The following is a 17,488-nucleotide window of genomic DNA, read 5'->3' as shown; positions in this document are numbered from 1 at the left end:
GTGGAGAAGAAAGCGAAAAACCATGCGAGCAACTAATCATGCCCCATAAGCCTGATATGACCGGCTTGGTCTAGCCCCGCACGAGCTGCGCTTACAGGAGGAGGAGCACGGGGAAGATTTAGGTAGGATCAGGTTTTAGATGAGATCTATGAGAAAAAAATTGAAAAGACAAAACATGTTTAAATATTCTGGAAAAAATGACAACACACATATGTGTTACATATGCAAGGTCAAAAATTTGCAGCTTCAAATCCGACATACACTTTGAGAATCAAATAAGATAAATTTAGGTGAGAATAGTGTGAAATCCTATTCAACCAGATGTCACTATTCATGGCCGAAGTTGTCTTTTTTTGTTTCTCAGGTGTAGATCAAATTTTGGGCTGAAATTTTTTAGAGTTGTAAACACAACCCATAAAAATGTTATATAATATTTTTAGATTTTTTACATTTTTAAAATATGTTTTCTGTGAGTTGATCTTATAAACCCACCTAATAAGGAGATTCTTTACAAGTCTCTCCGGGAGGAGCACTTGCGGTAGAAGCCACACGGGACAAGCAGAACACATGCGTCAGCGTGTAGGGTAGGCCCCACCAGTCGGACACGCCCATCACACGCATGGAGCACAGCGCGTAGGCTAGGACCCACCAGTCGGACACGCCCAGCACACGCACGGAGCACAGCGCGACGTCGCCCACAAAATTCACCGCGGGGCTCAAAAAAAGATGCTACACAACTTTAGTATGTAGGATTTTTTTGGAAGGTCAAGCCACCCATTCAACAAAGGTAAAGAGCAAGTAAGAAAACTGATGCACTGATGGCAGGATGAAAGATGCTAAAAGTTTCTAAAAAAAAGATGCTAAAAGAACAGAAAAACGTCATTTGCATGACCTTTGGTAAGTTCAACTACAGAGGGCGATGAAATTCTGTTTAAATTTGACAAAGACATTTTTGCAATGCATGTCTAATCATATCATGCACGGGTGCATAATGCAGAACATTACGGGAAATTGGACCCAAGCATATTTAGCTCAGAATCAATCCACCTGAACACAGCACGAGCTCTGGTCAAATTTGACAAAGGCAGTATGCAATGCATCTTTAAGCATATCATGCACGGGTGCATAATGCAGAGCAATGGGGCAAATTGGAAGGGAAGATATTTAACACGGAACCAATCCACCTGAACACTTCAATTACAATAGCTTCAGGTAAGCAGGAGCTGAAACCAGCTCATACATGGCAAAATGAAGAAATTCTTCTGCACTAAGCAGAGATGCTCTGACTAAAACGAGACATGCCAATTTACATCCAAGTACATGTGACATATAGCCATTACAGAAAAGGGTACCATATAGTCAACTAAAACGTTCCACTGTCAGGCATAAGTTACTAATACAGCCCGTGCTGCAGGATAAACATCTGACTTGTTGCTGCTATAACCTTTTACAGGTGAAGAATCCTCTGTATCTTTCTTGAGAGAAGGTTCAGCAGAGATCTGCGCTGTTGTAGACATAGAATTATTTGGTCCAGCAATTTGTAAGTCAAAGATGTAGCTCTGGACGCAGCATAGACAACGTTATGCGCACCACTTGGCTTCAAGGTTGGGGCTAATGTTTCTTGAACCCCAGGTCTTCAAGCTGAATCCAAAATATTAAAAATTGTTTTTGTTATCAGTTCTTCATACAGTACTACTGATTAATAGGATCATGAGGTAAACCATCTAGGTAACACGAAGGAACAGACTTTTTTTTTTTTTTTTTTTTTTTTTTTTGAGACCCCTCGATCTGTGTTACAGTTGTAGTATCTGAACTTATGCACTAACTCAACACCACACTCACACCACACACACGCACACCACTAGTGCACAAGTTAGACCCTAGAACTATACACACAGCACACATAATTTGAGTGTCCCTAGGAGCTAGTAGTTGTGGCACATATGTGTGGAGGGGATTTTATTCTGGAGCAAAGCCCCGGTGAGACACCTGAAAATCGTCCCCTGCGGGGATCGATCCCAGGCGGGCTGGCTGGCCACTGCCAAGCCAAGCCACTGCGCTGACCGCGCGTCCTCACGAAGGAACAGACTTATTTACCTTCTCTCCTAGTACAGAGGATATATTAAAAAGGGACTCTATCTCGTTGTCTAGCGACGAAATTTCTGAACCAATTTCAGCAACAGATGCATTATCACCTTTAACAGCCAACAAAGCTTCCTTGGCCCTTATAAGTTTCTCCATACGTGACTTGTACAACGAGAACACCTTTAGAGCATATGGGAGCGCATCTGGAATCTTGGATGCCGACTTCAGAGACAGAAATATGTAGAGGTTTCTAGGACCAAACTAAGGAAATAAACAAAGAATAAGCATAATCTGCGATACACCAGCATTGTCTAACTGAATTCTTCTTCGAAAAGTTCATCCGCACACATATACTAGCATATGAATTTTTGCAAATTCAGATACCTGTGTAAGATTTCAGTAAGCTCAAATCAATTTGAAGCACACATGGATAATACAATGAAATAACACCCAAATTTTCCAGTCAACTCAATGTACCCCTAAAATCCTGAAGATGCATGCTTAGAAGGCGCAGCCACTATTGGGTTGCAAATATGATACTTCAAAGTTCAAAGTACTATACGGCACACAATTCATACTGTTATTACCACAAGCAGGATACAGTAAGGCAATTCGACAATGGTCCGGCTCAACCAAATGCTCCAAGATGGCTAAAGCTTTGAAGCAAGCACGGAGTGAGTAGTCTATGTCTTCTGCAATTAAAATGTGGGCCATGACTCCATGAGTATCGAGACAATTCACCAATTAAATGCAGGAGTGACTAAGATAACTGACACTACCTCTTTCCATAGAGACTTCAGCAAGAGCACAAAAGGTTAGAACTTTCTCCATAGAAATGCAATGATACTTCTCAATAATTGCCCTCGCAATATTTAACATTTTCCAAGCCAGATCCAAATCTAAACAAAAGCAGAATCATTTTCCCTTAGTTTTTCTTAGACTACTCATAGCGGGAGTAACATAGGTAGTAGCATCACACACCCCAAGAACAGAGTTTCTATGAGTGAGTAATAAGAAAAGCTGTTATATCCGAAATAATGGTGTATATGATTGCATGAAGTAAACAAGTAATGGCGTATACCTTTTCTAACATTGCTACCAGAGGCCTTTGCGCTTCCAGTATCATCTCTGCTGGCTGAACCCTCAACTAAGTCTTCATGATATGGTGCAATTTTCGCTTGAGCTTTGTGCAGCAAAGCACATCCATATTTGTAATATGTGCTAAAACACATTGGAGAAAGTCTCCCATAAAACAACACCCTAGGTGACAACAAAAGCGTAAATTGCCAAATTTATCAGTGCATCATTGTTAAGAGTATGTGACATAAGACTATGAAAGGTAGTGCAACCTGAGATATAAGAACACAATCAAAACCATGTGCAATTATTTCAACTCTGTCCATTGTTTATCACCTTCTGTAGCAACCACCTAGAATGTGATATCCATAGTTAAGTGCGACTTTTAAGTAGCATATAAATAAGCTGCATGTCGATGAAGTATAAAACTGCACTCTGGGACAGTTATTCTCAAGACAGTGTCCAAAATGTGGTTAGTAGTGTAGTTTTTTTTATCACAGCTGCTGATGTTTTTGCAAATTGCAACTCCAGTAAGAATAGTTACTCTAAGTTATATTTACTCAGATATTTAAAACAACGGACACTTCAGAAACATATGTACACTTCTCAAATGGGTAAACACCAAAACTTGACGCAAATGTACATTGATTTCGTGCTCGTGACAATTCACATAGCATAACAAAAGAAGCCTAAGTCCAAGCTCCCAAGTATTGCTGCCTAACCAGTTAGAACCTCTTAGACACAATTAAGCTCATCACAGGTACTCTCAAAAGCACAATGCAACTAAGCACATAGAAAAATACCGATAAAGATAACTGGGATAATTGGAAGTTTTGTATCCATAATCCATCTGTATGCACGGTTATGCCAGGCTTTGGACTAAGAGCAGCATGTGGAAGAGAGAGAAACCCTAACCTGCTCTTGAGGGCACGGTGCAACAATTTCTTGGCGGCGACGAAATGCCCCTCATCAATGGCCTTGGATCCCTTCTCAAACAGCTTCTGCGCAGCTTTCTCACCCTTCCATTCCCAATCCTCCACTGAGCCCTCCTCATGCCATCCGCCCTCCTTCCGTTCGCAATCCTCTTCTCCCTTCTCTACCCATTTCTCCTTCACATCTCCCACCTCCCCACTTGAGTGCTGCAGCAGCAGATCATGGTGCTCATCTTGGGCCGTCTCAACGTTCTCTGAGGAGGAGGTCATGGTAGACGGAGGCATTATGCCCCCAGATTGATCTGAAAATATAAATTATATATGAAATTGCAATATATCGAATTTAACAAACTCATTCATGTGAACCATCATCCAAAATTCATGTCACTAACAGAAAAATCGTTTGGTTTTTACTAAATGATTCGCAAATCAGACAAAGAAACCGTAAACAAGCTTGTACAGGTTTGAGGTGCTAGTACCTGGAGTGTAGAAACTCATGTACGGAATGACTTGGTCCTTGCTGTTGGATATCTTCTTAACTCGGCCTGACTTAAGCTCAACTGTGAAGATACCAAGATTTGTCCGCACAAAAAATATACCAACTCCATCCACGAACCTAGTGACATGAGTGGGGCGAGATGGTAGCCAGTTCTCGAGCTCCACAACTCTGCTTAGCACCCACTTCACAGTTCCATCTGTGTGAGACTCCATCGACCATAGTTCGAGCCTGGACTCCTGCAAACTGGCACATCCCAGCACACCGTCTTCCGTCCTCATAAGGATAGGATTGGCCTTCTCCCACTTGTACATGGCCGGCCAGGTAATCATTGATAGTTCCTGGGTGAACAAGTCATACCGCAGGATAATCTTGCTCCAGGTGCACGAGAAATAGACTGCATCTCCCACATGGGCTTTGGGCCAGCAGGTCATGACTTCGAGGATGGAATTAGGGTGCTCACAAGATGTCACGGGGCTCCAGGCACAAGACTCTGAAGAGTAGACGCAAGCGTGTGCGACCCCGTCTTCATCGGTGCGCACGTAGACCACGAGGAAGGGGCCTCCATGGCAGTCAAGGTGGTCGCAGTCATCGACGGCGCAGAGAACCGCCGCATCGTCTGGGACGGTTGTCCAGTCGTCGAACTCCGGGTAGGGCAATCCCCACTTGCGGCGGCCGACGGGGTCCCATACAATGAGGTCCAGGGATTCGCCTTCCGAGCCGACAGAATTCAATAGGACGCGGCCGTGGCGGGAGTCGAGAACGAAGAGATCGCGGTGGTCGGGATGAACAGGGAGGAAGGGGGAGGTGGGGGACAAGGGAGTGAACCAGCAGAATACCGTCTTGTCGTTCTCGAAGAATCCCAGCAAGGGAGGCTTCCCGTGGAACTCGCGGTAGAGGCTGCCAAAGGCGGAGCCGGTGAGGCGGCTGCGCCAGGGCTTGCAGACAAGGGAGGCGCGGAAGAGGCAGCCGGGATCTTCTGGTGGGAGGCGGAGAAGGATCTCCTCGAGGAGCTCGTCCGGCAGCGGCGGCGGCGGCGGGGGCGGTGGCGGCGGCGGCGGCGGCGGCGGCGGCGGCGGGGGCGGTAGAGGCGAGGGTTGGGTTGGGCCGGAAACGAAGAAGCAGCTGCTGGCTAGCAAGTGGGACTGGGACTGGGACTACCTCACAGGGAGTAACGGTGTATTCTGGCCGGCGGCGCGTATTTGGGGCCCACTGTCAGTCATGGGAGGACGTTTCGTGGCCGGTTGGAGAAGGTGGGGGGCAAAATGAAAAACCGACGCTGCTACTTATATCCCCATTTCGGCCAGCAATTCCCCATTTGGCACATAAAACCCTAGCCCTAGAATTCGCATTTTGATGTTTATTTTTTTGTAACTAGTTAAATGCCCGTGCGTTGCTACGGGATCACATCGCATCTTATACATGAGTAATCATGTTGGTTTTATGTCCTGCTTTTATCTTTGAATATCTAACAATTTTAAAATAACATCACAATTAAAAAGCCCTGAAGGGTACTATATATATTTCCTCTTTTTAAGAATAGCATGCGAGCTGAGAGATCAAATCATAACAAACTTCCTAACTCGATATATATATATGTAAAGAGATCTAACATAAGACGATATTGTATGAACTCCAAAATATGTCAAGTACACGTCGGAGTTTTTCTCTTTCGCAATGTTCTTTTCTTTGCAATCTCACATAACTCAGGATTAAAATAAACCACAAAAAAAGAATAACGTACACAAGTTGCTCCTATATATTTTTTGCAAAAATAACCCTCCAAAAACTCCTTAATTTTCTGATTTGCCGGTATGTTGGTTGTCTTCTTCCCCTCTGGTGCCATATTGCCGAGCCAATTTGATGCTCCACCCTGTCCACAACTTCGCGCTTAACCCCATCTGCTCTAGTTTGGTCACCCGACACCGCAATCTTCTTCCCGATGAGACGCCCACCCTCAAGCACCACCACCACCATGCCTCGCCGCGACTTCCCCGATCCTCCTCAACCTTCATAGTGAGCACACGGAGCTATAGCGCCCTTTTGTCACTCCCTCTTGGCATCTACCACCCCCGTGCCAAGCACCGACCCTCATGGCCCCTAGAGCTTTGCCGCTCGATTTACTGAATCATTAGGAGTACAACTGAAGCAACCAGTACAAAAAAATACACATTCACAACTTAATTGGTTGAAGATAAAAAGAATGGCATTGCTAAAATTTCAAGGGTAATAAAATTTTGTATTAATTTCTAGAGGTGATAAATATATTTGTATTCTTGGACATACCTAAAGTGCCATTCCAAAAAATCGAATCCTGGCATTGACCACAACAACCTATTTCAGAGCTTAAACAGAGCATTGCTTGGCCACCTTTATACATTTCGAGCATAAGAACAACTGAAAACAGACAAAAATTTCATGGCTTCAGAGTATATACATGCATGTCCTGTTTGACAGGTTGTGAACCAACAAGCAACACAAACAAACCAATAGGCAAAGCGAAATGAGAAATATCGCATACCTGTCTTTTCGTGACGACAGACCTCTCCCAGGCTATCCCTGAGAGAACTTCCGCAGCGCATCACTGATACGTCTCAAACGTATCTATAATTTCTTATGGTCCATGCTACTTTTATGATGATACTCACATATTTTATACACATTATATGTCATTATTATGCATTTTCTGGCACTAACCTATTGACGAGATGCCGAAGAGCCAGTTGTTGTTTTCTGCTGTTTTTGGTTTCAGAAATCCTACAAAGGAAATATTCTCGGAATTGGACGAAATCAACGCCCAGGGTCTTATTTTTCCACGAAGCTTCCAGAAGACCGAAAGGATTACGAAGTGGGGCGACGAGGCGCCGCCACACTAGGGCCGCGCGGCCCAAGGGGGGCCCGCGCCGCCCTAGCGTGTGGGGCCCCTGTCAGCCCTCCGACTCCGCCCTTCCGCCTACTTAAAGCCTTCGTCGCGAAACCCCCAGTACCGAGAGCCACGATACGGAAAACCTTCCAGAGACGCAGCCGCCGCCAATCCCATCTCGGGGGATTCAGGAGATCGCCTCCGGCACCCTGCCGGAGAGGGGAATCATCTCCCGAGGTCTCTTCATCGCCATGATCGCCTCCGGATCGATGTGTGAGTAGTTCACCCCTGGACTATGGGTCCATAGCAGTAGCTAGATGGTTGTCTTCTCCTCATTGTGCTATCATGTTAGATCTTGTGAGCTGCCTATCATGATCAAGATCATCTATTTGTAATGCTACATGTTGTGTTTGTTGGGATCCGATGAATATGGAATACTATGTCAAGTTGATTATCAATCTATCATATATGTTGTTTATGTTCTTGCATGCTCTCCGTTGCTAGTAGAGGCTCTGGCCAAGTTGATACTTGTAACTCCAAGAGGGAGTATTTATGCTCGATAGTGGGTTCATGCCTCCATTGAATCTGGGACAGTGACAGAAAGTTCTAAGGTTGTGGATTTGCTGTTGCCACTAGGGATAAAACATCAATGCTTTATCTAAGGATATTTGTGTTGATTATATTACGCACCATACTTAATGCAATTGTCTGTTGTTTGCAACTTAATACTGGAAGGGGTTCGGATGATAACCTGAAAGTGGACTTTTTAGGCATAGATGCATGCTGGATAGCGGTCTATGTACTTTGTCGTAATGCCCTGATTAAATCTCATAGTACTCATCATGATATATGTATGTGCATTGTTATGCCTTCTTTATTTGTGAATTGCCCAACTGTAATTTGTTCACCCAACATGCCATTTATCTTATGGGAGAGACACCACTAGTGAACTGTGGACCCCGGTCCATTCTTTACATCTGAAATACAATCTACTGCAATACTTGTTCTTTACTGTTCTTCGCAAACAAACATCATTTTCCACACCATACGTTTAATCCTTTGTTTACAGCAAGTCGGTGAGATTGACAACCTCACTGTTACGTTGGGGCAAAGTACTTTGATTGTGTTGTGCAGGTTCCACGTTGGCGCCGGAATCCCTGGTGTTGCGCCGCACTACACTCCGTCACCAACAACTTTCACGTGTTCCTTGACTCCTACTGGTTTGATAACCTTGGTTTCTTACTGAGGGAAAACTTGCTACTGTACGCATCACACCTTCCTCTTGGGGTTCCCAACGGACGTGTGTTAACTGCACGCATCAAGCTCTTTTTCTGGCGCCGTTGCCGGGGAGATCAAGACACGCTGCAAGGGGAGTCTCCCACTTCCAATCTCTTTACTTTGTTTTTGTCTTGCTTTACTTTACTTTATTTACTGCTTTGTTTGTTCTTTATATCGAAAACACAAAAAAATTAGTTGCTAGTTTTACTTTATTTACTGTCTTGATCTCCATATTAAAAACACAAAAAAAATTAGTTACTTGCATTTACTTTATTTAGTTTGCTTTACTTACTACTGCTAAAAATGAGTAATCCTGAAGTTGAAGATCGTTCGTTTAAGCAACAAGGTGGAGAAAGCTTTAAAGATGCTTGGTATAGAATTAGTGATGCTCATCATAGGTGCACTAAGAAACACTCCACTATTATCCTACTTAGGAACTTTTATGTTGGTATATCTAGCTGGAATAGGTATGTTCTTGATACTCTTTCGGGGGGTAATTTCCTAGGTACTCCTGCTTTAGAAGCTAGTTGCATCATTGAGAGCCTAGTTGGAATACCACCTATTAATGAAACTAAAATTGAAATCTCTCTTGAGGATGTCATGAAAAAGTTGGAAGCCATAGAGAAAAATCTTCCAAGTGTTGATACTAAACTGGGAATATTACTTGATAATACTGATAAACTTGATAAATTCTTAGGAGGAATTAATGAAAGAATTGCTATTTTAGAAACTTGTGCTATCCATGATAATCAAACCCATAGGATTGGTAAACTTGAAGAAGCTATGGGAACATTGGGTTCAACTTTTTCTTCTCTTAAATTTAAGGAGAAAGCTTATGTGGGCAAGGAGCAAAAATTCATGTATGTCTCTAAGGTGCCTAAGCCAAAGAATTATTATAAGCCTAAAGCTGATAAAACCCTTAGTACCACTATGGGAAATTTAGATAATGGAGCATCTAAGGTACCCTCTGCAACAAGTTGTTCTTATAAGCAAAATTATGATGTTGATGCTTCATCTCTTGATGTTACTTGATTCACACTTTCTGCGCCTAGTTAAAAGGCGTTAAAGAAAAAAGCGCTTATGGGAGACAACCCATTATTTTACTTCTGCACTTTTGTTTTATATTTGAGTCTTGGAAGTTGTTACTACTGTAGCAACCTCTCCTTATCTTTGTTTTATTGCATTGTTGTGCCAAGTAAAGTCTTTGATAGTAATGTTGATACTAGATTTGGATTACTGCGCAGAAACAGATTTCTTACTGCCACGAAATTGAGCAGCCCCTTCTGTAGGAAATTTAGAAAAATCTGCCAATTTACGTGCATGATCCCCAGATATGTACGCAACTTTCATTAAATTCGAGCTTTTTCATCTGAGCAAGTTATGTGCCCCAGAAAAATTTGTCTTTACAGACTGTTCTGTTTTGACGGATTCTGCTTTTTATTTCGCATTGCCTGTTTTGCTATGTTTGATGGATTTCTTTGTTCCATTAACTTTTAGTAGCTTTGTGCAATGTCCAGAAGTGTTAAGAATGATTATGTCACCTCTGAATATATAAATTTTCAATTATGCACTAACCCTCTAATGAGTTTGTTTCGAGTTTGGTGTGGAGGAAGTTTTCAAGGGTCAAGAGAGGAGGATGATACAATATGATCAAGAAGAGTGAAAAGTCTAAGCTTGGGGATGCCCCCGTGGTTCATCCCTGTATATTTCAAGAAGACTCAAGCATCTAAGCTTGGGGATGCCCAAGGCATCCCCTTCTTCATCGACAACTTATCAGGTCACCTCTAGTGAAACTATATTTTTATTCAGTCACATCTTATGTGCTTTACTTGGAGCGTCTGTTTGTTTTTATTTTTGTTTTGTTTGAATAAAATCAGATCCTAGCATTCTTTGTTTGGGAGAGAGACACGCTCCGCTGTTGCATATGAACACATGTGTTCTTAGTGCTACTTTTAATGTTCATGGCGAAGGTTGAAAACTACTTCGTTCATTGTTATATGGTTGGAAACGGAAAATGCTTCATGTGGTAATTGGTATAATGTCTTGAATAATTTGATACTTGGCAATTATTGTGCTCATATAGATCATGTGTCGAGGGTGCTCCTCGGCAATGCCCTCCGATAGGGGCTTAGGGTTGATGGAATCCTGCAAGCTGACACGAGACATCGGTTCACACACAAGCGGGGAGAGCGATTTACCCAGGTTCGGGGCCCTCGATGAGGTAAAACCCTTACGTCCTGCCTATCTGTTCTTGATTATGATGATAATGGGTTACAATGGGGTGTCGAATAGTTCGGCTGAGGTCTCGTCGAGATGGCTAAGTGCAATGGTGACCTAGCTCTAAGCTTTTGGTGGCTAAGGTTGCTAAGATCGATTGTGTCCCTCGGCAGCCCCTCTCCTGGCCTTTATATAGGAGGCCAGGTCTCAAGAGGTCTAACCGAGTATGACTAGGTTTACAGTAGATCTATCTCTAAACTTTCCTTGTTCGTCTCCTTCCGTGTCTTGTACTTCAAGGAATCTTCCGTTGCACCGTCCTAGTGGCCCACCTTGCCATCGGGTACCTTTATGGGCCTCCAGCTAGACCGTATAGGGTAGAGCAACATCGGTTACCCGAAGGGTAATGCCCACGTTAGTAGCCCCCGAGTGTCTAGCCGAAGATAATTCGGGTAGAGACTAAAGCATGCCTCCACCTAATGTTCTTCTCCTTAATTATTCTTGTTCTTCTTGAATCTTCATCATCTTCTTCTGTCGGGTGTGCGTCAGCGCTCCCGATGGGAGTAGCCCCCGAGTCTAGGTACGGATGCTTGCAATCCGTGCGTAGACTCAAGTTGTACCACTCGAACATTTTGCTCTGCCGAAGTTTTTCCGCAAGTCTTTGTAGTTCATCCGATATATTTTCCTCATGCAAGGGATAATGAGTAACATGCCCAACTTTTGCTGGTTAACTGCCGATGGAAAAACAACATTACCCTACACAGAATCAAGTCCCCGGGCATGATCCTGGAGTGCAAAAAAGTTCTGTCGGGTGCGCGCTGATACGTCTCAAACGTATCTATAATTTCTTATGTTCCATGCTACTTTTATGATGATACACACATGTTTTATACACACTTTATGTCATTATTATGCATTTTCCGGAACTAACCTATTGACGAGATGCCGAAGTGCCAGTTGCTGTTTTCTGCTGTTTTTGGTTTCAGAAATCCTAGTAAGGAAATATTCTCGGAATTGGACGAAATCAACGCCCAGAACCTTATTTTTCCACGAAGCTTCCAGAACACCGGAGAGAGACCAGAGGGGAGCCAGGGGGCCCCACACGCCAGGGCGGCGCGGCCAAGGGGTGGGGCGCGCCCCCCTATTGTGTGGCCCCACCAGGGCCCCTCCGAGGCTGCCCTTCCGCCTACTTAAGGACTCCGTCGCGAAAACCCTAAAGGAATAAGCCACGGGACGAGAAAAGTTACGCAGCCGCCACCATCGCGAAGCCAAGATTCGGGGGACAGAAGTCTCTGTTCCGGCACGCCGCCGGGATGGGGAATTTCCCCCGGAAGGCATCTCCATCGACACCACCGCCATCTTCATCGCCGTTGTTGTCTCCTATGATGAGGAGGGAGTAGTTCTCCCTCGAGGCTAAGGGCTGTACCGGTAGCTATGTGGTTCATCTCTCTCTCCCATGTGATCTTTATGTGATCATGAGCTTTGTGATCTAGTTGAATATCATCTATGTGCTACTCTAGTGATGTTATTAAAGTAGTATATTCCTCCTTCATGATGTAATGGTGACAGTGTGTGCATCATGTAGTACTTGGTATAAGTTATGATTGTAATCTCTTGTAGATTATGGAGTTAACTATTACTATGATAGTATTGATGCGATCTATTCCCCCTTTCATAGTGTAATGGTGACAGTGTGTGCGCTATGTTAGTTCTCGGTCTAAATTGCAATGATCTATTATGCACTTTAAGGTTATTTAAATATGAACATCGAATGTTGTGGAGCTTGTTAACTCCGGCATTGAGGTGCTCTTGTAGCCCTACACAATGAATGGTGTTTGTCATCCAACAAGAGAGTGTAGAGAAAGTAGTATTTGTTTATTCAGTTATGTGATCAATGTTGAGAGTGTCCAGTAGTGAAAGTATGATCCCTAGGTCTTGTTTCCAATACTGCAAACACCGCTTACTTATTGTTCTACTGCATGTTTACTTGCTGCCATATTTATTTCAGATTGTTATTACCACTCATATTCATTTATACCACCTGCGTTTTAATATCTCTTCGCCGAACTAGTGCACCTATACATCTGACAAGTGTATTAGGTGTGTTGGGGACACAAGAGACTTCTTGTATCGTGATTGCAGGGTTGCTTGAGAGGGATATCTTTGACCTCTTCCTCCCTGAGTTCGATAAACCTTGGGTGATCCACTTAAGGGAAAACTTGCTGCTGTTCTATAAACCTCTGCTCTTGGAGGCCCAACACTGTCTACAGGAATAGAAGCGTGCGTAGACATCAAGCATATTTTCTGGCGCCGTTGTCGGGGAGGTAAGGTAAAAGGTATTCACATCCTCCGACTACTAAGCTATTTCCTAGCATTGTTGCCGATGTGTGAGTGCTCGAAGATATTTCCTTTAGATCCTGCAATTATATCTTTTTGTTTCTTGTTTTCACTAGTTAGGCTTAATGGAAAACAACAACAAAATGAGAGATCTTTATGAACTTTATCTTGAATTAGGACATGATGTGTTTGAAGAGAGAATTAAAAAACCCATGGAACTTTATATGCATGCTAATGGGAATGTTATTAGTATGAATGCTTTGAACACCATTGTTGCTAATGCTATGGAAAATTCTAAGCTTGGGGAAGCTGGTTTTGATGAGCATGACATTTTTAGTCCCCCAAGCATTGAGGAGAAAATTTTCTTTGATGATACTTTGCCTCCTATTTATGATGATTATAATGATGGTGGTCTTTTGGTGCCGCCTACTATGGAGAGTAAATTTTATTATGATTATACTATGCCTCCGACACTTGATGAGAATAATCATGATAGCTACTTTGTTGAATTTGCTCCCACTATTACTAATAAAATTGATTATGCTTATGTGGAGAGTAATGATATTTTTATGCATGTGAATAAGAATGCTTTATGTGATACTTATATTGTTGAGTTTGTTCATGATGCCACTGAAAGGTATTATGAGAGAGGGAAACATGGTTATATGCATCTTAATAATATTAAGTTTCCCTTCTTTATGTTGAGAATTTTGAAGTTGCGCTTGTGTTGCCTTCCTACGCTTGTTGCACTATGCTTACATGACTTGTTTATTTACAAGATTCCTTTTCATAGGAAGTGGGTTAGGCTTAAATGTGTTTTGAATTTGCTTCTTGATGCTCTCTTTTGCTTCAACTCTTATTTCTTGCGCGAGCATCATTAAAATTGTTGAGCCCATCTTAATGGCTATAAAGAAAAGAACTTCTTGGGAGATAACCCATGTCTTTATTTTGCTACTGTTTTGTTGTGTCTTGGAAGTTGTTACTACTGTAGCAACCTCTCCTTATCTTATTTCATTGCATTGTTGTGCCAAGTAAAGTCTTCGATAGCAAGGTTCATACTAGATTTGGATTATTGCGCAGAAACAGATTTCTGTCTGTCACGAATTTGGGCAGGGTTCTCTGTAGGTAACTCAGAAAAATCTGCCAATTTACGTGCGTGATCCTCAGATATGTACGCAACTTTCATTCAATTTGAGCATTATCATCTGAGCAAGTCCAGTGCCTCTAAAAAATTCGTCTTTACGGACTGTTCTGTTTTGACAGATTCCGCCTTTTATTTCGCATTGCCTCTTTTGCTGTGTTGAATGGATTTCTTTGTTCCATTGACTTCCAGTAGCTTTGTGCAATGTACAGAAGTGTTAAGAATGATTGTGTCACCTCTGAACATGTGAATTTTTGATTGTGCACTAACCCTCTAATGAGTTTGTTTCGAGTTTGGTGTGGAGGAAATTTTCAAGGGTCAAGAGAGGAGGATGATATACTATGATCAAGAAGAGTGAAAAGTCTAAGCTTGGGGATGCCCCCGTGGTTCATCCCTGCATATTTCAAGAAGACTCAAGCATCTAAGCTTGGGGATGCCCAAGGCATCCCCTTCTTCATCGACAACTTATCAGGTCACCTCTAGTGAAACTATATTTTTATTCCGTCACATCTTATGTACTTTACTTGGAGCGTCTGTTTGCTTTTATTTTTGTTTATGTTTGAATAAATTCATGCTTATGTGGGAGAGAGACACGCTCCGCCGTTGCATATGAACACATGTGTTCTTCGCTTTTATTTTAATGTTCATGGTGGAGTTGAAAACCGCTTCGTTAATTGCTATATGGTTGGAAACAGGAAATGCTTCATGTGGTAATTGGTATATTGTCTTGAATAATTTGATACTTGGCAATTTTTGTGCTCATATAGATCATGTTTAATCTCTTGCATCATGTACTTTGCACCTATTAATGAAGAACTACATAGAGCTTGTTAAAATTTGGTTTGCATGATTGGTCTCTAGAGTCTAGATATTTTCTGGTTAAGGTGTTTGAACAACAAGGAAGACGATGTAAAGTCTTATAATGCTGACAATATGTTCATATGTGAGTCTTGCTGCACCGTTTTATACTTGAGTTTGCTTCAAACAACCTTGCTAGCCTAGCCTTGTATTGAGAGGAATTCTTCTCGTGCATCCAAATCCTTGAGCCAAAAACTATGCCATTTGTGTCCACCATACCTACCTACTACATGGTATTTCTCTGCCATTCCAAAGTAAATTACTTGAGTGCTACCTTTAAAATTTCATTCTTTATCTTTGCAATACATAGCTCATGGGAAAATAGCCTTAAAAACTATTGTGGTATTGAATATGTTGCTATGTATCTTATTTCTTATAAGTTGCTTGTTGTGCGGTAACCATGATTCTGGGGACGCCATCAACTTTTACACCTTTGTTGAATATCATGTGAGTTGCTATGCATGTTCGTCTTGTCTGAAGTAAGGGCGGTTTTCATGATCAAATGGTTTGAGTATGCATATTGTTAGAGAAGAACATTGGGCCGCTAACTAAAGCCATGAATCATGGTGGAAGTTTCAGTTTGGACACAAAACCTCAATCTCTTATGAGAATATTATATGTTGTTGAATGCTTATGCATTAAAGAGGAGTCCATTATTTGTTGTCTATGTTGTCCCGGTATGGATGTCTAAGTTGAGAATAATCAAAAAGCGAGAAATCCAATGCGAACTTTCTCCTTAGACCTTTGTACAGGCGGCATAGAGGTACCCCTTTGTGATACTTGGTTGAAACATATGTTATGCAATGATAATCCGTGTTAATCCAAGCTAATTAGGACAAGGTGCGGGCACTATTAGTATTCTATGCATTAGGCTTGCAACTTATAAGATGTATTATGCATAACGCATATGCTTTATTACTACCGTTGACAAAATTGCTTCTATGTTTTCAAAATAAAAGCTCTAGCACAAAAATAGTAATCCATGCTTCCCTCTACGAAGGGCCTTTCTTTTACTTTATGTTGAGTCAGTTTACCTACTTCCTTCTATCTTAGAAGCAAACACTTGTGTCAACTGTGTTCATTGATTCTTACATGTTTACTTATTGCACTTGTTATATTGCTTTATGTTGACAACTATCCATGAGATATACATGTTGAAAGTTGAAAGCAACTGCTGAAACTTAAATCTTTCTCTGTGTTGCTTCAATGCCTTCTACTTTGAATCTATTGCTTTATGAGTTAACTCTTATGCAAGACTTATTGATGCTTGTCTTGAAAGTACTATTCATGAAAAGTCTTTGTTATATGGTTCAGTTGTTTACTCATTGTCTTTACCATTGCTTTGAATCACTTCATTCATCTCATATGCTTTACAATAGTATTGATCAAGATCATGTTGGTAGCATGTCACTTAAGAAATTATCATTGTTATCGTTTACCTACTCGAGCGCGAGTAGGAAATAAGCTTTGGGATGCTTGATACGTCTCAAACGTATCTATAATTTCTTATGTTCCATGCTACTTTTATGATGATACACACATGTTTTATACACACTTTATGTCATTATTATGCATTTTCCGGAACTAACCTATTGACGAGATGCCGAAGTGCCGATTCTTTGTTTTCTGCTGTTTTTGGTTTCAGAAATCCTAGTAAGGAAATATTCTCGGAATTGGACGAAATCAACGCCCAGAACCTTATTTTTCCACGAAGCTTCCAGAACACCGGAGAGAGACCAGAGGGGAGCCATGGGGCCCCACACGCCAGGGCGGCGCGGCCAAGGGGTGGGGCGCGCCCCCTATTGTGTGGCCCCACCAGGGCCCCTCCGAGGCTGCCCTTCCGCCTACTTAAGGACTCCGTCGCGAAAACCCTAAAGGAATAAGCCACGGGACGAGAAAAGTTACGCAGTCGCCACCATCGCGAAGCCAAGATTCGGGGGACAGAAGTCTCTGTTCCGGCACGCCGCCGGGACGGGGAATTGCCCCCGGAAGGCATCTCCATCGACACCACCGCCATCTTCATCGCCGCTGCTGTCTCCTATGATGAGGAGGGAGTAGTTCTCCCTCGAGGCTAAGGGCTGTACCGGTAGCTATGTGGTTCATCTCTCTCCCATGTGATCTTTATGTGATCATGAGCTTTGTGATCTAGTTGAATATCATCTATGTGCTACTCTAGTGATGTTATTAAAGTAGTCTATTCCTCCTTC

General features: G+C 42.4%; 1 protein-coding gene across 1 annotated transcript; it reads right to left on the bottom strand.

Moving 5' to 3' along the window:
• Positions 1 to 1,146: 1,146 nt before the first annotated feature.
• Positions 1,147 to 6,567, bottom strand: LOC127329269 (uncharacterized). The gene is made up of 8 exons (XM_051355800.1): positions 6,442 to 6,567; positions 4,574 to 5,747; positions 4,078 to 4,396; positions 3,167 to 3,345; positions 2,865 to 2,984; positions 2,687 to 2,777; positions 2,098 to 2,335; positions 1,147 to 1,641 (listed from the first exon to the last, which is right to left on the bottom strand). Exons 1-8 carry the CDS (start codon positions 6,565 to 6,567, stop codon positions 1,612 to 1,614), a joined length of 2,277 nt encoding a protein of 758 aa, XP_051211760.1. The 3' UTR covers positions 1,147 to 1,611.
• Positions 6,568 to 17,488: the final 10,921 nt, after the last annotated feature.

The sequence above is a fragment of the Lolium perenne genome, chromosome 2 (genome assembly GCF_019359855.2).
Source record: "Lolium perenne isolate Kyuss_39 chromosome 2, Kyuss_2.0, whole genome shotgun sequence".
NCBI lineage: Eukaryota > Viridiplantae > Streptophyta > Magnoliopsida > Poales > Poaceae > Lolium > Lolium perenne.
Note: the sequence above shows the minus strand (reverse complement) of the source record. Positions and strands in the feature narration are given on the sequence as shown.

Bases quoted from the DNA above. Each gene is read 5' to 3' on its own strand.
- LOC127329269 (XM_051355800.1), bottom strand. From the start codon at position 6,567: ATGGTGGTGGTGGTGCTTGAGGGTGGGCGTCTCATCGGGAAGAAGATT. The intron at 3,346-4,077 runs GTTAGGGTTTCT...GTTGTCACCTAG, and splicing joins CACCGTGCCCTCAAGAGCAG to GGTGTTGTTTTATGGGAGAC. The intron at 2,985-3,166 runs GTATACGCCATT...GCTTTTGTTTAG, and splicing joins TGGTAGCAATGTTAGAAAAG to ATTTGGATCTGGCTTGGAAA.